This window comes from Oryzias melastigma, linkage group LG5 (assembly GCF_002922805.2).
Source record: "Oryzias melastigma strain HK-1 linkage group LG5, ASM292280v2, whole genome shotgun sequence".
NCBI classification, from domain to species: domain Eukaryota; kingdom Metazoa; phylum Chordata; class Actinopteri; order Beloniformes; family Adrianichthyidae; genus Oryzias; species Oryzias melastigma.
The window spans coordinates 31,614,594-31,636,618 of NC_050516.1; the positions used below are offsets into that span (position 1 = coordinate 31,614,594).

At 37.2% G+C, this 22,025-nt stretch overlaps 1 protein-coding gene across 2 annotated transcripts in view; it reads left to right on the forward strand.

Moving 5' to 3' along the window:
• The window catches only part of rad18 (RAD18 E3 ubiquitin protein ligase), a 59,533-nt gene that overhangs the window by 6,867 nt on the left and 30,641 nt on the right, over positions 1 to 22,025 (forward strand). For both annotated transcript variants that reach the window (XM_024271150.2, XM_024271149.2), the window contains exons 2-7: positions 249 to 327; positions 897 to 958; positions 1,806 to 1,876; positions 17,401 to 17,780; positions 19,085 to 19,184; positions 21,514 to 21,701. In XM_024271150.2, the coding sequence (XP_024126918.1) occupies positions 249 to 327; positions 897 to 958; positions 1,806 to 1,876; positions 17,401 to 17,780; positions 19,085 to 19,184; positions 21,514 to 21,701 (880 nt within the window). The remainder of the gene's footprint in view (positions 1 to 248; positions 328 to 896; positions 959 to 1,805; positions 1,877 to 17,400; positions 17,781 to 19,084; positions 19,185 to 21,513; positions 21,702 to 22,025) is intronic.

A 22,025-nucleotide genomic window follows, 5' to 3' on the forward strand; every position in this document is an offset into this window, starting at 1 on the left:
GGATCGGATCGGGACATCCCTAATTGATTCTTTACTATTTCTCCAGAACTTATAATGCTAGTGTTTGAGAATGTCTACAGCATGATTTTTTTGTCAAAATTTTGTCTCACTTTTGGTGTTAAAGTTTTATTAGTTAATATTTTTTTTTTAAAAATCTTGTTTTTAATCAGTTTTTTTTTAACTCCTTTTATTACTTCCATTATTTCTATCATTCAGTAACCATATTAAACTGTGTTCACCACCCACAGAACGTGGACTCCCTGCTTCGTTGTCCCATTTGCTTTGACTATGTCAACATCTCCATGATGACCAAATGTTCACACAACTGTGAGTAATAATCAGAAAACCTTTGAAATGCATGTAATACCAACAGTTTTCATGTGAAGTTCAGAAATGCTTTGTGTTGTTATTTAAAGTTGCCATGATATGGATTAGGGCCTATGCTACTTTGCCTCTTTTCTGGGACACCTCTAGGCTCTGTACTAGGACTACACGTCTTTCCAGTATCTCATGTGTTCAAGCCTTTAATGTTGAAGAGTATTAAACGTTTTACACTCCATTTGAGATTCTCTAGTAGAGAAAGTGCAAATACATTTGCTAAAGTCACAACAGGCCTTATGGGTGGATTCGGGTAAAAACCTGTATGTTTAATGTAAAGGTGGATGTGACTGAGGCTTTAATTATGGACGAAATAATAATCAGGAGTTTTAGTATATAAACCAAAAAAATTAAAAAAAAAAAATTCAAATTCTTGGCTTAGTTTTTCGAGTAGCTTTGAACAAGAACTGCTAACATCTGGACGTGTTTTGTTTAATGTAAATAGAATAATGTTGACAGTGTGAAGTGTGTGTTAACAGATAAAATGTAACATTAATAACGATTGTGTTTCATCGTAGTTTGTTCTTTGTGCATCCGGAAATTCCTCTCCTATAAGCTGCAATGTCCCGTTTGCAACACAGTAAGTATGAGTCTGACTTCAGCGCACACATTCCTGAATGTCTCTATAGAAATGGATCATTCAAACTTGTACCGGATTTTCTGGAGTATAAATTGCAGGGCCAAAAATGTCTAATCTAGAAGAAGTCGCTCTGGAGTATAAATCCGTCATCAGGGAGAAAAGTTTGACGTTTTAGAACAAATCCACGAAGATACCATCAACTTCTTTACCTCATCTCTACTTGGAAGCATTTCTATGCAGCGAAGACACAGATGATATTGAGAGATCAGGTTTATTTTTCAAAAGTTTTACAAAATTATTGGTTATCATTTCTGGTTCATGAGATCTTTCAGTCTTTTTTTTGCTTATACCGATTGTTACCTGTGTCTAAATGACGGTGCTTTTACCCGTTATCCATCTTTCTGTAACCCAGTTTGATGACTTTCTGTTACGCATCAGTCCGAGGGCGCAAAAAATAACGACAAGAATCACGATGTTTGGATGCAAATAAGAAAAATATAGTTTAAAAGGAAAACAATCAGATTCTCCTCCATGTTTGTTTTGGACGACACTTCTTCTTCTGGCACCGTCAGTAACAAATACTGATATATACATACGGCGCCCTCTAGTGAAAACAACCGCTAAATGGCAACCGGTTGTTAGTGGGAAAATAACAAATGAGCCTATTAATGGCTAAAAAAGAAAATCATAAATAAGTTGCTCCTGATTATAAGTCACACACCTGAAAAAACTTTGAAAAATACTCCAGAATATACAGTATTTATAATAAGGACATTGTGGGAAGTAGTAGTATTTGCATTCATATTTAAGGCAGATTTTCTCCATATTCCACTTTTTTCTCTTACAGTCGATGACGGAACAAGACCTGAGAAACAACCGTTTACTGGACGAGCTGTCGGTAAACTTTCAGATTGCAAGGTAACACACAGTGCACGGTAACAAGCTTGAAGATCTGCTTTCAAATGATCTTATTTAACGTGACAGAGCTGAATTTTTGAAGTTTTTGAATCGATTCTCCTTAACACTGAACAACTTTTTACTCAGTTTGTTCTTCTTTACTTAGCTGTGTGTTCTTTGTAATAAGGACTGTGAACGTTAACGCATGAATATGCACGAATAATCAAAAAAAATCATCCACCCGTTAATTTTTATTCACGCAAGTTATATATATTTATATATATATATATATATATACAGGCGCACACGGACACTCACATTGAGCCTGCATGGAGAAATGTCATCAGCTCCGCATTTTTAAATTTGGGGACAGACTGTGAGAAATCGATTTTTACATTTTCTGCAAGGATGAACATGCTGATGAGTTTGAATCTTTTTTTTACCGATTCACAAAGAATCGTTATTTCCTTGCATAATATATATCGTAATCGCCCAATATGAAAAAAAACGATATAATATAAAAAATATTATATAAAAAATTCCATATCTCCCATCTCTACATAAAAGTCTTTAGAGTTCTGCTTATCTTACTGTCGATGTGTTTTTGTGCACACAGGATTACACTTCTGGGATATCTCAGTTAACACTTTATAAAGTAAAATATTTCAGACGATAAAAACTAGGACTGGGAATCACTGGGTACCTCACGATGCGATGCGATACGCCCAGTTCCATCACGCGGCTCAGCACTACAGCCTCTTCAAATGAAAATATAAAATCCATACTTGGTGAGAACCCATCGAGAATCAATCGCAGGACTAAATATCGCGATATATCGCAATATCGATATTTTGGCAGACCCCTAATAAAAAGGAAGGAAAGTGTTTCTTTTCTGACCATTTTTTTGATCAAAAGCTGCATATTGTCATATAAAATGTACCTAGTCAAACATTTTGATTTATCACCATCCAAAAGTGTGATTAATCTGAATATTTTTCTTAATCGATCGACAGCACTATTGGTAACATAACTCCAAAATGTAGCTGACCAGTAGAAATAGCTGCTTCTTAACGACACTTTTGGAGTTTGTTGGTGGATTTTGTCTTTGCCAAAGAAACTTATTTGGTGGTATGTTGATTCAGCTTGACGATCAGAGACTGTTATTGGTCAGAAGGCCTTAATATTGCCTCCTTCATCCATCACCTCAGCAGCAGCCCTCTGGACTGCAGACCCTCTGATTGCCATCGCTGTTATGAATGACTTGATTACTCTGCTACCCTGTTCTCCACTTTTTAATTTCCTGTTGTTTAGCACTGAGGGTTGGAGAAGAGCTTTTTTGTGAGGGGCCCCGTCATCAAGTGTTTTCATTTAGAAATGAACTTCTCACGAGCTTTGATTATTGCATTTTCTCTGGCCTGAATGTTTCACATGTTTGGTTTGAAGGACTCTTTTACTTGTATTAGTTGGAGGTGATTATGTCTATGTTGCTACATTTTTTTGCTTTAACACATGCAAACAGAATTGTATCCATCAGTAAGCCACTCAGTGTGAAAATGCTGCTTTGAATTTTTTTTTTTTTTCCCCGATGGCCCTTATTTCCTGCCATTAGCTAAAAGCATTTTTCTTTTGCTCACCATTACCTGCTGTCAAAGTGGTACATTTTTATACTGCTACAGTTATGGCGTACCATGTGGTCGTTTCTTCTTTTAGTGCTCTTTGGTAAAAGTGAGACGTTTCATTTGAAGACATGCTATACACTTTCTTTAGATTTATTCAACAATTACATGCGGTTTCTTTCCCAACATAATGTTTTTCTTTTTGCATTTAAATGTTTGCCCTTTTCATAGTTCACCAAACATCTTTAAGGTTAACAGAAGATAAAATGGCTTTTAAGCATATATGCTGCAACCACACATACCAGGACTGTTCAAAAACAACTTTAGATGGAACAAAATTTCAAGTATTTTTCTTTAGTTCGAGCTGGGGTAATGGGATAGTTCTATCAACCAAAGGACAAGAAACCTTAACATCACTGAGATTTACTACAATCCAAGTTAGGGCTGTAGCGAGTATCCGGGTGCTCGGGTATTCGTGATTTGATCCTGAAAATTCCAGTACGGATATTCACGACGTCCAAGATCGCTGATTCGCGATCTTTAGAAATGTAGTAAATTGTAGTAAAATATGATCAAAATATCATCTGTGGGTGATGTATTTTTGCTCTGAAATGCAGATTAATGTTGGATTTTAAGTTTACGAACTAAAACAAAACCGAAAGAGCCGCGGTATCGCCACCGGAAGTAAACACATCTTTGTGTCGGTGAAGCTTCTGGTTTTCAAAGTAAAACCTAACAAGAGCTTTTTTCTGTTCAAAAACTGAGAGTGAACTTCCGCTCACAGACATAACTTCTGAAAAATGAATTAACTTTAACATCGGAGCTTTAGCTTCAGTGTTTACATTCTTTTGGTTATGGTAACTCTTCAACATTTAATGCAATTAACGAGAAACTCCAGCTTATTCTGAAGAACCAGCCTCACACTGCTGAAAGGTGGATCTAATCAACGTGAATCAGCTGATTCTGCTGCGGAAAAAATACATTTTAGGGCTCTGCACCAATATATGATGCTTAGAACGTAAAATATTGAAGAACTTTGAGGATAGAAAACTGTGGAGAACATTTTCAGGTTTTGCTGTTAAATGACCCAAAACAGCAGTGATTTTATCCTCCTCATGTTATTTATGTCACTGTTGAACCAGAAGATTGACAAAAAAAGTTCAAAATGACAACATTTCTTTTTATCTGAATCTTTGTGGTTTTTTCAGTTTTGTTCATTCTGATCTCCTGTTCTAAATAAAGGTATAAATGAGGATTAAATACAAATAATTAAAATTTTCATCCATCCAGTAAATAGACATACACATAGCAATAAACATTATATTCAAAAGTAAGAATTGTAGTTCGATTCGTAAATCGAATCAGATCGCCACCTAAGCAACGATCCACAGCCCTAATCCAAGTAGAATCATTCTGTTGCTTTTTTAGTCTTTTGAAAGGAAAATTACCTTTTTTGAAATGGTTTATTTCAAGCAATCAAGAACAAGTATAATCCACGTGCAACACAATCAACAGAGGTTGATGCATGAAGCCGAAATATCAGCTAAACTTCAAATTAATCTAAAAAAACGGAAAAAATCCAAAATTAGCCAAAATAGCTAACATGTAACTGAAATATTGGCTAAACTCCAAATTAGCCTAAAAAACATAATAAATGCCAAAATACTCCAAAAAGCTGGCAGAATGTCAGAATAACTTTCAACTTTACTACACTCTGACTCCATATAATATTAAGTAACGATTAATCGACTTTTAAATTAGTCGCCGACTATTTTAATAGTCGATTAGTCGACTAATCGTGGCATCCCCAGAGACGATGTGGTGTTGTTACACACTGATGCTAATGAGCTATTCCTTATGTTGTTAATTAAGATATAGTGGACAAGTACAACAAAATAGATTTATAAAAAAATCATAAAACTGTTGTATATAAATGTGAAAACAGACATGAATCCACTTGTACAGAACTTTAATAGCAGTAAACCAGAGACAGATTAAAGATCAATACAGGCGTTCCTTTGGAAAAATGTACTCAGAGGAATCAAAACAGTCCTTTTATCTTGTGTTTTCATTAAGTTGTGACTTCCTCCATGTTTGCATTCAGTTTACTATCATTCTATTAAAATAACTTTTATAGTTCTTGTAAAATAATGTAATAATTTGTCCAATAAGTACATGTTTGGCCAGTAGATTGTTGTTTCAAATGACCAACTTGGCTGATGAGTCAGAAATGAGATTTTGGCCACTGTGGTTTTAGGGAGAAAGAAGACAAAAAGAACTCGAAACCAAGATTACAAACAGCAAGAAGTGTGCTGCCTGAAACTGAAGTTTAATCTCCAGCAGAACAATGTGATGAGCGATCACAGCTGACCAAGATCAATAATCAAATCAAGCTTTATTTATGAAAAAGCCGAGCGCTTTTCGTGCTTTGAGCTGCTCAAAGTGCTTTGTAGGAGAAAACAAACAGACGAAGAAACGTTTAAATCAACATAAATATTTAATTTAAAACCAACCCACCCCGGCTGACACATTCACCCCATGACCCCACATACAACAAATACTGGCACAAAAATGTGACTGTAATCGAAGGCTTGAACAGGAGGAGCATCACTGAGTCCAGAAAGAGAGAAATCAAGGAATATGCTCTTAAATGAGTTTAGTTTAAAAACCAGTTTAGTTTCTTCAAGCCAAAGAGACTTCCGGTCATGTCTTAACAAACAGCATTCATGATCAGCCTCATTTGTCTCAGCTGGTGAAGAATCTTGATGCATCGTCTCCAACAACCTCAGAAAGTGCTGTCATCGGCCTTTCCTCCTTCTACACAGAAAGTTGGAGTTTGAACAGAGAAAAGGCTGAAAATATTGGTGGTTTATTTAAAAATTTGATTTAAACACATTATTTTTTTCCGCAAAAATTGTTAGACCACAATGCATCGTGGTCTATATTCGCTGATGTAGTGAGCTTCCATGCACACTGGTTTTCCGCAAAGACTGCTGGGAAATTTCTAAGGCACATGATTTTGGAATTATCAGATTCAGACAGCACTGCAAAAAGGCGAATGCACTTTATAGTGAGAAGGGAAGGACTTCGGACATAGTCACAGGGTAGTTAGTGTGGGCATCCGACGGACATCTTACAGGGACTTGTGTATCACTTGCACACCCTGTGAGTGCAGCATTCATGCACGGTCAGTGAGGAGTCAGTACGTGCATCTCAAGTGTAAATATTAAGTATCATAAGTACCATTAGTGCGTGTAACTTTCATTGACTTTGCAAATATTATACAATACACTTAATCCTCGTTCCCACTGAGTGGTACGGTCCGGTATTTTGAGTGTTTCTATTGTTAAATGGGCCCATAAACAGTTCCAACCCGTAGCTCTTGAGGACTCCCGTCCGTTGTAGGTCCATAAAAAAAGGGAACGATTGGCAGAAAGTGATGACGACATTAGAAAGCACCAATAAAGCGCTAAGCTAACGATTCCGTTTTCATCTTGACGCAGAAGTCTTCTTAGCCGCCTAAAATGAACATTACATTTTCTTGCTTTACAAAAAGTAAAGCAAGAAAAAGACGAGCTGCTTGATGACCTCCATTGTTGTTGTTGCTTTTCTTGTCGTCGCACTACAATGACACGCTAGCGGTCTACACCACTCATGCGGCGGGAAAACAAACCGCTCACTGGAAACGAGGTTGAACTGAATGGAAACGCTCGCCAGAATGAACTGATCCGTCCCGTACTCCTCCCGTACCGGACCGCCCAGTGGAAACGAGGCTTGCACACACAACATTTCCATTTCATGAGGTGGACGCTAGAGCCTTAAGGAAGCTGCCGGACACACCTGCGCTCCTGACAAGGTGCAGCCGTTTGTTTCTACAACCCGTGGGCCCAGACGACCCAAAACCCGCAGTGTGGGTCGACCCCCATACGGGTGCATGTAGCTCTTAAGCCACAAAGCTCCTTTCAGGACCCACTGCAGTGTTTTAACCACAATATCAAGCAGCTGGAATCGTCTGAAGAGAAACCAGGATGTTAATTTATCAAAAGAAGTTCAAGTTTAAGCATTTTATTAGCTTTTTAAGTGTATTTTTATGCCCAGGCTAATGTCGGCTTCCTCAGTCATTTTAGCATTTAGCAAATTGCTTCAGCATTTTCAGAAACTGGCTTCAGCCTGCAGCGCTCACACTAAATTATTGCAGGTTAACCATTTTTTGAGTTAGTAACATTTGAGTGATTGTGCTCAGAAGTTTCTGCCAGCCTGAATATGGCCCGCAGGCTGCCATAAAAAATTTACATTTTTTTCATATTTAAAGCACACTTGAATTGATTTCATAAAACATTGCAAGGAAAAATTATAAATGTTTCATACGTGTGTAGTAAACAAAATAACACACACACATAACAAAGACTGCCCAAAGAGAAAATGAAAAGCAAGAAATTAATCTTTGGAGAAGGAAAAAATAAAGTCATAACAAAGGTTTAAATTTAACCTTCATAAGACAGATATTTATGTTTAACATGCATTGTATATATGAGTATGAGAGTTCTCAATCTCTTGAAGTATTTTACTGCAATAATTAACAGTGATTATCTCTAAATTAATCACAAATTTTTAAATAATGTTAGTGTTGATGTTTATTTCAAAGATTTTCATTTGCATTCTAAACCAAAAGAAACAGGATGCTTCATTTAAAACCTGTTTATAATTTTTTAATTCCAGTCTGTCCACAATTTATTAAATGCAACATAGTAAAATACACAACATAGTGTCAGATATATACAAACCGACAAATAATAACGCTCAAAACAGCAGAGTTTTAGGATTTTTTCACATGCACTTGTACAGGGGGTTGAGCTAAATGGGGGCTGTAGATTTTTCGGTTGTCTGGATCTATAGAGAGTTTCAGATGCATCTTGAAGGGAGAGCAGGTTGTCCACCTAACGGAAAATCATCATAAACAGAATGTATCATTGTCATTTATGTGGTAAAAGCTTTGACATGAATAGAGATGGACAAACCTCGCCAATTTAGTCGCCATTTTTCCAGGGGACGGATCGAACGTTTGAGGTGGGGGCAGCACTCATCACATGCTCTTATTGAGGCACCTTATTGGCCAGTTTATAACTTGAATAACTTGAGATAAAGAAAATATTCAATGAAAAAAAAATTGGTTAAGCAAGAATGGATTAAAAAGAGACACCAGAGCAAGAATGGATATTCTGACAAACAGAATGATTGAGTAATAGCTTTTCATTTTTTTCAATTGAAGACGATGAGATTTCCTATTTGGAACACGAGGTCGATCAGTACAGTTCTATGCCTCGTTTCCACTGAGCGGTCCCGACCAGAACCGCTCCCCTTTTAGCCAGTTTAGAATGGTCTGGGCATCTCAAGAGAGAGTTTCCATTGAACGTCGGACCATCAAAGCGCATGCGGGGTGTAGACCGATGAAGTAGCTGTTAGGTTGAAAAAAATCGATTAATCGATTTTAACCGGTTTAAGCTTAATAGATCAATAATCGATTCACAAAAGATAGAAATCGATTTAGCACATAAAGCTAAAGTCTGCTAGCTTGATGCTAACGTTCAATATAATTTCCCCTAGGATGGCTAATGCTAACGTTCGGTTGACCAAAAAAATACATTGCTGAGTAAATCTGAACATCTTTATTTACTTACAGGCATTCATTTTTCCAACTCTTTTCAGGAAATATTTTTTGAAATAACTATTTGTGGTCTAAAACATTGTTTTTTCCCTCATAGTGTTGTCTTCTTCTTGAATAAAGTGTACTTCTATAGCGCGATCGCCACCTAGTGGCCAAACTGAAACATTTACAATGTTAATGAATTGAAAGAAATCGGAAAAAATCGGAATCAAATCGATTCAGGCTCTTGTGAATTGAATCGAATCATTTCTGGAAACGATAACCGATACCCAGCCCTAATAGCTGTGACTACAGCAAAAAGAACCTGCATCAGCCGACTCAGAAATAGATGGAAAATGAAAAAGATAGCCGGAGAGGATCATTATAAACCTGGAGCAGGTGTTTATTATAAATGAAGCTGGCCTCTAAGCTGCAGAACAGTCTATTGTTCTTGAACAAAACTCCAATGTTCCTCGATAAATATTTACAAAGTGTTTTAATGAGTACAGATGGGTAACGGACATTCTTTGGCTGCGGGGGTTGGGTGAGACGGAAATGGGGGATGGGGTGTCTCTGTATTGGTGGATTCGGCGTTTCTCCGGTCCCCAACCCCCATAAATAAGGAGGAATACTGCATGTAAAGAATTTATTCTTTGCAAGAAGCTTGCAAGAGGCGAAGAAGAATCCAGCCAAAAAGAGGACAAAACTTTTGGTTTGGATCTCGAGTCTGGAAAAACGCTGGTCGAACGCTTTCCACCAATCAATGGGTGACATCGCGTGACGACAGAAGCTCCGCCCTAACGGGTCCATTCCATTTTTCTATGGACCTACGACCAACGGAGGACCAGAAATGGTACCAGTCGGTCCTGCTTAACGGGTCCATTTTGTAATGGAAACACTCAAAAGTCCAATCTGACCCGGACCAGTCTGGTCTGGACCGCTCAGTGGAAACGAGGTATCTATGTACTGTGTCTGGGTAAGTGTATCGAGAAGTATTTGTAAGGATAACCGAAGTTACTCGCGCTTATCCCATGTGGATGATGCTGTCATACAAATCTGCTATGTCATATTCTAGTCCAGGGATGGGCACCTCCAGGCCTCGAGGGCCGCTGTATCTGCATGATTTCCAGGATATCCAAGCCCTACTTATGACTAATTACCTGGTTCAGGTGTGTCCAGCCAGTTAGAGCATGCCAGAGCAGGGCCTGGGGTTGTCTATCCCTGCTCTAGTCTTTATTAAAGTACAAGTTCTGGCTCCTTCCTCACCGAGCAGAAATGCTGCGTTCACATGTGTTAGTGCCTGTAGGATGTCCACCAAAACTACACTCCAATTGTCTAATTTCCTTATTTCAGAAAGCAAGGCTGCGACGTAAGGAGCGCACACGTATCACTTGAAAAACACAACTCTGCGCAGTGCTGGAATAAGTGAAAGTCCGTACGACATGTCTGAGTCACACTTGCGTCTTTCTTGCGTACCTGTACATGTTGTTTGTGTTTTCTACAACCTGTTGACCGCAGCCTCCCTGTAAAAAATCCAAAAGGTCTACGATCCCATTTTTTGCCTGCAGACAGTCCGTATTCAGTCTAAAGAGCAGATGTGAATAATCTTTGAATATTTAAAGTCTGTCTTTAGGCCATTCTCCTGGTATTGTGGTGGAAAAAAGGCCCAATCAAGTTCTGTCTCTGCTGGGTTCCTGGATGATTCATACAAGTGATTCATAATAATTCATGCCCCCCCTCCCCTCATGTGAGCCCATTCAAAAGGTGGAAGCGGTATACACCTGTTACCAGGGGGTTGGGGGGGGCTGTAATGCCAGAGGCAGACAGATCCATTACCAGACAACCAGACCTCTCGTTATGAATCAGGTTTGCTCAGTAATAGAGCAAATTCTCACTTTAACAACTGGAATCAGTGTGGAGTTTCTGAAGAGGAGGGTGAAGACGAGCAGAACTGTGAATGAATAGACATGAAGACATGAACCTGAGCTTGTTCTGAAGAAAACCGGATCAGGCTGACTTCATGTCTGCCCTCTGCACCGCCAGAAGAGTTCTATTCTTACTCTGTGACAGTCGTGCTTGATAAAACTGTATATTCACTTAAATTATGCTTTGGTTTAATGTTTAAATGATAGCATGATTTCTGATGCCATTTTGTAAAACTTCATCAGAACTGTAAGCTTGAGTGGCTTCAAATAAGTCATAAATTCCCTTATCTTCACGCTGCTCCACTGTAAAGCTACAACATTTGTTGCTGACTGGAGCAGCGATAACACATGTGGAACTCCGGCCTCCCTCTGCTCTGTTCATGTGCAAAAGCTCGAGCACACAATGTTTCACTCACTGGTCCTTCTCCTCTTTAGATCATGCCTGTTCTGAACATGATTACTCTATTTTAGACTGTCATAATCACAGAACAATAACACAAACCCAGCAGCATCAAATCATTACAACAGAATAGATCAAATACCTCCAGAATAATAATAAATAAACCTCTCAAGCCTTTTAACAAATAAAAAACTGTAAATGAATTTGCTCAACAGAGTGTAGAAAATGTTAATACAGGTCAAATACTTTTTTTGTTGCTATGAATGTGTTTTTAATAATTGTCTTGCCATTATTAAGTTATTTTATTATTAATTTCCACAAAAGAAGTACATTTTTAATTTAGAAATCTTTAGATCTGCCAAGAGTGTATGGAGTGAAATTGGGGACAATATTATTTGAAACCTAAACAAAACAAATGGAAAAACATGTTGGTGTTTGGCCAAAAAAAAAGGAAAATGTCCCAAAGTTTTTGCTTTTCTAAAACAAACAGAACTATTTTCAGCTTCAAAACGCAACTTTTTATTATTTTATTATTTTAAAACTTTTTATTTTATTTTAAAATTTAAAAACTTTTTCAGTTTTAAGTCTTTTTTTCACTCTCAACTCTTTTTTTTTTGTTTTTGAATCTGTAAAATTTAAATTTTGAGTTTGAAAACAAAAAAAAAAATCTGAGCATTTGAAGCTGAAAATAATTAATTTTATTTTAGAATATCAAAAAGTTTTGGACATTTGTGCATTTTTTTTTTTTTGCCAAACACCAATATTTTTTACATTTATTTTATTTGGGTTTCAAGTAATATTGACCCCAATTTAGCTCCATAAGACTGAGGGTTCATTCAGACAGGACACATTTGGTTTGTTTAAAGTGACCCAGAATTTATTATTCCTGATTGAGGAGGCCATCTCCATTTTAGTTTGGGGTTGGACCTTGGTAGTCTTCGTCTGTGGGCTTTGGTTATTTTTTTCTTTAGGTAGTTTTGGTTTGGCAGCCATTAGCAGGAGCTGCTGACTCCAACGGTCGACATGACTGGGTCAGCAGTCTCCAAGACTTATTTTATGTTTGGCCACAGAGCCACCATGGAGAGATAAAAGAACCATGTGGATCTGGAGCTGCAGGTTGCAGACCCCTGTTCTAGACCAACAGACTTTATCCGTCTGAATACACCCGAAGAATGACCTTGTATTAGTCATCATTTCAATGATGAGAATAGAGGTCCAAAAAGGGAAAAGATTGTCTCAGTGTTAGTGAAAGCTGACATCCTAAAGGCCTCCATTCAAATCATTCCTGATCTACGTTTTTGTCTAAAGAAACTCTAGTCCGTGATCTCCTCCATGTCACTGTTTCTGCTCTGTCAGCTTAAAAAGCAAACTCATTACTGACTTTGGATTGAAAAACTTTCTTTGCTTTTTATGACTTATATTACTTACATTTTCAAATTGAAAATGAATTTAGGTTCTTTTCTTTATGCTTTTCATAATTAACAGCCTAAAGTGTAGATATTTGAACAAAATTTCTAACTTGTCCAAAGGATTCATTTTACTTCCAGAAAGAATTAAATATGTCTAGAAGTGTAATCAGTGGCTGGTAGCTCTAAACGGGTTATTAAATAGGCCACACATGATGAGTAAAGGCTGGGAATGCAGCGGATCAAACTTTGTTTATAACATTAACTTCTTCGATATGTGTCACTAATTCACAAGCTATCATTTAATCCAGGACTCCACCTGATTTAGCCTCACCTTTATATTAATATATAATTCAAAGAAATCAGGTATGGATGGGGTTAAGCCAGAGAGGGAACGAAAGTCTTTCTCACAATGGCCACTGTTACTTCTTCAGAAAGTATTTCCTACTATTTCCAGTTAATAGGAAGAGTTTCTGAGTGATCAGGACAGCACAACAGCTTCTGCATAACTCGGATAAAAACATTCCCACTGAGTCCAGCAGGTTTATCAAAGCTGGAATTTCCGAAATCTTTCCCCCACATTCTTGATGTGCTCAACTAAAAATAGAATTCTGAGCAAACATTTGTTTTGATTATTATTATTACCGTTTGAATAATTGATTTGAAAAAGACAAAATTGAGTTTCTGAAAGACCCGCCCCAATGAAAATATTTTTTGTGTTTTTAACATGTAGCATTTTCTCACAGTAGAGGTCCTATCTACAATAATAATGATTAAAACTGAGTTTCTGAGTATTCCTTAATTCAAATCACATTGGATCAGAAAACCGGATGCTTGAAAATGCTCAGTCTAATGATGCAGCTGCTGAAATGGGCGTGCCAAACTCTCTCTTCTCCCACCCTGCTGCTGCAAACGACGAGATCCATGAACGTCTTCATTCTCCTCGTCCGAGCTGGTCTCTGGCACAAAACTGTATGACTGGATTAATCCAATATTGCTCGTCATTGTATGTACGCTGCTAATGTTGGCTTGTAGTTATAAGGTTACGTGTGAGCGCCCAAAGAGAGGTCACCAAAGAGAGGTCACCAGCAGACAGAGGTCATGCGCAGACAGACCTTGTGACAAGGAGCTCTGAGCCAATAGCTCCGCCCACAAACCAGAATTGTATTTCTAATGAACTACAACTGCTGTGTATAAAATATTTCCTAAAAAAGAACTAAGGATTATTAATTTGGCTAAAAACTTCATAATCATAATTAAAAGACTACCAAGAATGATTTAAAAAAAGGAAAAAAATATGATTTGAATGGGACCTAAAGTGGTCTTTTGTATTTATAAAGGGTCATTTCTCTTTAAAACAGTGAAGTTGTCTAAAGCTGGTGGTTTCTTGATTGTCAGAGGATGGTGTATCATCGGTCTGAATCAGTTGAGTGGACTGAACTGCAGATGGTTCTGGAGTCGCTGCTTCCAAGTCAAAATGAGGCTTTCAGCATCTGCCCTCTGCCTCCGCATACCGTCCATGGCGGGTTCGCTCTTTGAGCTTATGCCATCTTTGAGGTTGGAAAAAGGTGAGAATCATTTGGCACGAAAGTAACATTTCAAAATGATAAAAATATTTCAATGTTTTGAGTAATTATAAGCAACAGTAATTATTTAAATTGACAATGCAGGTGCAACGATAAAGTAAGGAGTGAGATAAACAGAATGTTTGGACTCCTTTTTGTGCTTTCCATCATTTCTTTGCCCAGATAATAAATATATGTACTCAACTGTATGCTGAGTTCCAGATAAATGCTACAATGAAAGCACATTTGTATTTGTCAGGAAGACGTTTTACTTTCTGGTATCCACATCCACTTGTGGGCGCACGCCTCCAGTGACCTGCTTTAGCGGGAACAGACTAGTGTGCACAGATAAGTTTTAAAAATGGAAAGCAGTACATCACACACCTCATTAGTTCCGTTTTATTGGCCAGCCGTCGCCTCGCTGTGTTTGCTTTCTACTTTTCAAGACTGTCTGCAGCTAAAGTGTTTCCTTTTTTAGCCCATTTAAAAAGAGGCAGGCGAACTCGAGCTGCTGCAGTTAAATGTCAAAAGGTTCTTTTCAATGTCGCCAGCAGATAATGACACGTCCAGCAGTGGAAAAGCTGAAAAAAACATCGGAAAATGGTTGTTCATTTATTGATTTATTTTTTAAAACTATGTTTTAGATCATTTTGCAAATATTAGCACACGATAAGTGTGAAAATCAAAATTTAGTAATCATTCATTTGCAAGAAATATCATTTAACAAGGTTTACACTCTTATTTATATTTGACTTAATTATATTTTGAATTATTTATTTGTCAATATTTGTTTGAATATCTTTAAAACTTTCTCTCCAGTGGTTTAATATTCTGTTGGCCGACCTCGGGCGCCTCCGGATGCTAATATTTCAACAGCGCAGCGTTGTTTAATGTCATCCGTCCATCCATTCGCTTTTAAATTGAAGTTCTGAGGTTTTCAGTGGACTTGTTTGAGCAACAGGTTGTGTTTTGGTTATAACAAAACCACAATCGTCACACTTGAATCCATTCATCCATGTTCTAAACTGCCTTTCGGGGTCACGGGGGTGTCGGAGCGTACCTCCACCACTTCTGGGCGGAGGCAGGATACGCGGTGGACAGGTCGCCGTTCTGTCGCAGGACCACAATCACACCCACACAGACTCACAATCACACCCACACAGACTCACAATCACACCCACACAGACTCACAATCACACCCACACAGACTCACAATCACACCTGGACAATCTAGAGTCACCAATTAACCTATGAAGCTGTTTTTGGACGGTGGGGGGAAACCGGAGTCCCCGGAGAAAACCCACACATGCACGAGGAGAACATGCACACAAAGTCACACTTACATTGCGATAATAAGACTCAGGAATTTAGTCCCACATGTTTTTCTACTGTAAGGCACAACTAAAATCATTAAAGTCAACAGTTGTAATCCGGTGTTTGAATTCTTGCTCTTCTTACTAACCTGGAACTGATTTGCTCCTCAAAAACCTGTTAGGATGACTTTGGTAACTACAAAGCTGAACCACTTGATAGATTGTTGGAGCATCATGGTAATCCGGTGCTCTTCATGGACTTATATTCTTGGTTTATTGATTTTATGCCTTGGAATTCCAGTTTGAAAAATACAATTTGTCTTTAGAAGACTACTTTGGACTAATTTAGACGAGTTTGATCAATTTTCAGACAATAATTTCTCAGATCATACTTGATAGATGTTGTTGGGACAACAGAGGTGTCCTTTTTTTCTTTTTTTTTAACTGACATTAGGGTTGGGCGATATGGAATTCTTTACGTTTTGATTTAATGAAATATATCCCCATAGGAAATGAAGGAGAAAATGCTTAAATCCTTAAAAAAACTTTGTGAACTTTGAAACTTGTGAACTTCTGTAAACTTTCAGTTAGAGACGCCATTCAAACTTCAAAATGTTCAGCAGCTACTGTTTTTTTATAGTAATTTAGGATTTAGCTTTTATTTTAACAAGTTTGCTGTTTTTGGCTAATATAGACATTTTTCCAGTTTTTTTAGAATAATGTGGAGTTAGCTAATATTTTAGCATTATACTAACTGTTTCAGCAAAACTGTCTGGTTTGTTTAAGATCATTTGGAGTTTAGCTAAAGTTTTACTATTATGCTAGCGGTTTTAGCAAAGAAAAAAACATTTTTCCAGGTTTTTTTTCGGATAATTTTGAATTTAGCTAATATTTTAACAATATGCTAGATGTTTTGGTAAAATTAGACTTTTTTTTTACATTTTTTTTGGATTAATGTGGAGTTAGCTAATACTTTAGCATTATGCTAGCTGTTATGGCAAAAGTAGACATTTTTTTAGTTTTGTTAAGGATAATTTGGAGTTTAGCTAAATTTTTTTAACATTATGCTAGCTGTTATGGCAAAATTAGACATTTTTTCTTGTTTTGTTAAGGATAATTTGAGGTTTAGCAATTTTTTTTTAGCATTATGTAACTTTTTTGGTAAAATTAGACATCCAGTTTTTTAGAATGATGTGGAGTTAGCTAATATTTCAGCATTATGCTAACTGTTTTGGCTATTTTAGACATTTTTCTGTTTTTTAGGCTATTTTGGAGTTTAGCTGTTTTTTTAACAATATACTAGCTGTTTTGGCCAAATTATACATTTTTCCTGTTTTTTAGGCTAATTAAGCATTTAGCTAATATTTCAGATTCAGTATTTCCTCCATCAGCTTTAGCATTTTTAGCTAGCTGTCATTTTCATCATTTCAGCTATCAGCTTTAGCATTGTCAGCAGCCACATTCAGATTATAGCATTCACACCAGCATTTTTGCAGGAAATGCCACATATCTAGTTAATTTTTCAGCAGTTAATCATTGACTTTAATTTGAAAGCCTAAAAAAGTTGAAAGACTTTCTGCTTGCTTGGTTTTGTGAAGTGGCTAATCGTTCTTTATCTCTGCTCCTCAGGTTTGTCACACTTTCTCTCTCACTGTTTTTCTGTATTTGTTTTCCAGGCAACAGCTATTAAAAGCTCATTTTGACTCGCCCCCAATATCACCAAAGACGCCAGCATCGGCGGCGAAGTGTCAGACTCCACGAGAGAAAGGCCACAAACCCACCAGCTCCGTTTTAAGCCGCTTTTTCCAGAAGAAGGTTAAATCCCCGCCCTGCAAAGAAGATGTTCAGCCAAGGGAATCGCAGGCAGCACAACCCGGCAACTCAAGGAACGCCGATGTTCATACAGGACAACCTCGGACGTCAGCGGTTATAAAGGAAGAGCCAATGGATGTGGAGGACTCCTCCACTCTGACTTTCATACCAATAAAACATGAGGACGTGGCTTCACACACGACAAACCCCTCACCATCAAAAGATGTAAAGCCTGTAATCAAAGGTGAAGTTCTTTTACCTTCAGGCTAAAAGCAATGCATCTTCTAGACATCTTATCAGCCTTTGAACGATCGCTGCTAGATCAGTGGCGTAGATCCCACAGCACCGGAATGGAAAAGAGGTCAAGATCCTCTAATCTCATCATACAAGCTTTCAATTGATTACCTGATCTACATACAGAAAAGGATCACTTGGTTGAATGCTGAGGAATGGGGAAAAATTCTGTTTTCTGTCGTGTCCATTAGTCCAGAAGTGTTCATCTTTTTAACTGGCTTTGCTTTTGTGTTTTTCTTTCATTAAGTGCAGTAGTATGGCTCCAAATCAGGATCAGCTTCAAGTGAACAAAAAACAGATTGAAAACTTGAAAAATACACATTGTAACTGAAAAAAAAGAAATTTAAAAACAAGATGATATAAGTTTGAAAAAAGAAAAGAAAAGAAAAAAAATATTGGAAATTTGGAAAAAAATGATGAAAACTTGAATTAAAAAAACGAATTATAAAAACTATCGATTAAAAAAACAATAATGTATCCATTAGTAACAGCTGCTGTTTTAAATTTGTCTGAGAAAAGTATAGAAAATGTGTAGTGTCCCCACTGAGAAGCATGTCCCAGTAGCCAATGAGGTCAAAGCCCCGCCCCCATGTAAAATTAGGATCAGCTGAGCAGCGAAAACTCGTAAATCAGAATTGAAATGGAAAAACTAAGGACTGAAAGTGAAGATTCAGAAAAGAAAAAAAAAAGTTGAAAATTCAAAACAGCAGCCATTACTAATGTATGCATTATTTTTCAATTGGTAATTTTTACATTTTTAGTTTTTTTTTATTTCAAGTTTTCATTTTTTTTATTTCCAAGTTTAATTCAAGTTTTCAGGGTTTTATTCTCCAAATTAAAAAACCTTTTTTTTCAAATTTTCAGTATTTATTTCAAGTTTTCAGTTTTTTTTTATTTCAAATTTTTGTTTCAAATTTTCAATATCTATTTTCAGTTTTCAGTATTTTTTTTCAAATTTTAATTTTTTTTATTTTCATTTTTTCTCAAAATTTTCAACATTTATTTCAAATTCTGTTTTTTAAAAACATTTTCAAAACCTTTTTTTTTCAAATTTTCTCTTTTTTCTAATTTAAAATATCTTGTTTCAGAAATTTTCTATTTTTCTGCAGTTACAGTGCCTATTTCTCCAGTTTATAATCTATTTTTTGTTCACTTTAAGCTGGTCCTGATTTGACCCCGGACAGTAGCAGAAACGTTCTCTGTTGCGTATGCATCAATGAAATAGATGACGACATATTTATCTGTTTTTTTCAGTGGAGTGTCCAGTGTGTTCTGTAAGTGTGCCACAACACTTCATCAACAAGCATCTGGACTCGTGTCTCACCCGAGGAGAGAAGAAGGAGAGCCTGCGGAGGTAAAGAACCCCACCGATCCATCTCTTAAATGAGCACACTGTACTGTTGTTTAATCAATGTTAGCTCTTTACAATGAAGTGAGGGCTCAATAAAAGTTAGTGTATCGGCTTTGAAGCCTTAAAAACTTGGTGGTGTGCATTTTTCACTGCCTTTTGTTGTGAAAGTATAGAGGAGTGTATTGAGAAAAACGGGCCTGATTTTCAGGGTTTGACCCTCCGTAGATTTGCAAAGCATTACAGAAAGTGTTGTTAGTATTTGTGTGTTTAATCACTTTTTGTTCTGTTTAATTGGAGTCAAACTAGCTGAGGCTCTTTGTTGCTTCATTTTTACTTCCTAGAAAGAAGCAAAGGAAAGTGTTTTTGTAAAGGAAACTATCACGAGTCCGTGTGCAGCAGAAAGGTTACACAAAGACTTCAACTATTCTGAGCAGATTAGAAGCTACATATAATTCATCCTGTTAACTTCTGACCAGAGGTTCTCTCTGCTGATTGCTTTTGAATGAGCTGTTGACTTTAAGTAACATAAGATCTATTCAGTTATGTATAAACTAGAAGCAGTACTTTAAAAGACCTGAAACCAGAATTATGTGATCAGTTCCTCCGGTTGACATTAGCTGTGTTTACACGGACTCTAGTAATCGAAATAAAGGCCGGATCAGAATAAAAATGTGTCAGAACTAAAGTGACAATATACTAAGAAGATAAAGGAGAAGTTCTAACAAAAATGTTCAGATCATTAACATTGGAAACATTGTTCTGCTTCTCCTGGAGGGCGTTTCAGTTTGGCCACTAGGTGGCGATCGAGCTGTAGCATTGCACCTTATTCCAGAAGAAGAAAATGAGCAATAAACTGTTTTTTAGACCACAAATAAGTACTTTAAAAACATTTCCTTAAAAGAATTTGGAAAATTCACACCTGTGAGTTTATAAAGATGTTCATTTAGTCAGCAATGTATGTTTAGTGTGGTGGAGCGTTAGCATTAGCCGTCCTATGGGAAATTCCATAAAACGTTAGCATGAAGCTAGCGGACTTGAGCTTTATGTGCTAAATCAATCTCTATTTTTATGAATCAATTATTGATCTGTTTAACTTAAATATATTCAAATCCATTTCATCAACCCAGCTCTAATATCTAGACCACACCTGAGCTGTAAAGGTTACAGTCTGAACCGGGGCGACCCTTCCTCCGGGTCCCAGCGTTCAAGAATAACATACGGACCACACAGATTTAGAAAATGATAAACAGTCACTTCAAAACAACATTCATGATAATACAAGCACGCTCAGAAGATCGTCTCGCTCAAAGCTGCAGCTTTGTGAACAACAGAACTCGCTATTTCTTCTTCTACAGCTGTTTCTGCTATTTTAGATATTTCTGCGCATTCCAAAATGGTTATTTTCTGATGGGACATATGGCGTTTATTACGTTTGTTACAGTCAGATTACGTTTTTTAGAGACTTTGTGCACAGTTCAATTCTAATCCGATGTAACCTCAGCTATTCTGGCGTCATGAGTATCAGTCTAGTATTCTGTAGGATAATATTTACGTCATCTTTTTTACATCAGACTGAAGGCTGATTTGGGATGGATGTAGTAGAAGCATGGGTCTAATTCAGCACTCAGGTCAAAATTCTAAATGTTTTTTTTTCTTAGAGCTTTTTCCTCTCCTAGTTTCTCATTTCCAAAGACAGTTTATTTCTTGTCCTTGTTTTACATTAGAAAATGTGCTCAGTATTTCAGTGAGCTTTTTGTCGTCTATGAAACAGTGAAATTAGGAAGTCATTAGTGTGTGATCTGAGGGTTGTGTTGACGTGTGACTGTGGTAACAATAGGCAGTCCTTCTACTGTCTGATTAAAACAACATCACTTTTGTTTTCCTATTAACTTGCAATAGAAATGTTTTAATAGGGAAATCTTGGCATTTCTGTAATCCTCTTTGGTCCCTTCACACAACACAGTTGTCACTTCATGTTAATTAGCATTTCTTTGCTCAATTTGATTCTTAATTTGCTGCAACTTTTTATTCATCTCTTCTTGCTTGTATATTCTGTGAAAGTTAGAAGCACTGATGCTGTTTTTGTGTGACAGCACAAATACTCGATGTTTCCTCGAGACAAGACGTTTTAATAATCTCACATTGCAATATTTTCTGATATAATGTGTTTATACGCCGTGGTGTGATGGATCGGCTTCACATCTCCACCATTGTGTTTGCACATCACGGCATTCTGCACCGTCAGTGATTGATTGTGGAACTTAGCAGAGAGATCCACCTCAGGAATTACCCGGTGAATTCCCAACATAAACAGTCAATTTGTCTTTTTCAGCTCTCTTGGCAGAGGCCGGCGTCCGATGGCAAAGCTGGTGTACAACCTGCTTTCCATGCAGGAGCTGAGGAGGAGGCTGAAGGAGTGCCAGCTGTCAGCGCAGGGTTCCCGGGACCAGCTCATCAGGAGGCACCAGGATTTCGTCCAGTTGTTCAATGCAGAGTGCGACTCCCTCAACCCAAAATCAGGTGGCGAAATATATTCTAATTGTGTGAATGCTTAGTAAGCATTCAATGTATAGTGATTCTCTGCTCCTTTCTGTATGTTTTTCAACTCAAGTCACACGTTCAGTGATTTCAACACTCTTGATATTAGAATATTCAGCTCATTCACAAATTTACTGCTTGTATTGTGGGTATTTATAAGCTTTATAGTTTTTGAAATATTGAGCAAAATATTCCCCATAGAAAATTATTAGGAGAGTCTTAAAACGTAGTATTTTTGAGTCGACTAGAAAAGTTCCATGACCGATGACAATACTCATCTGAATGTTTTTTTGCCGAAAGTAGTTG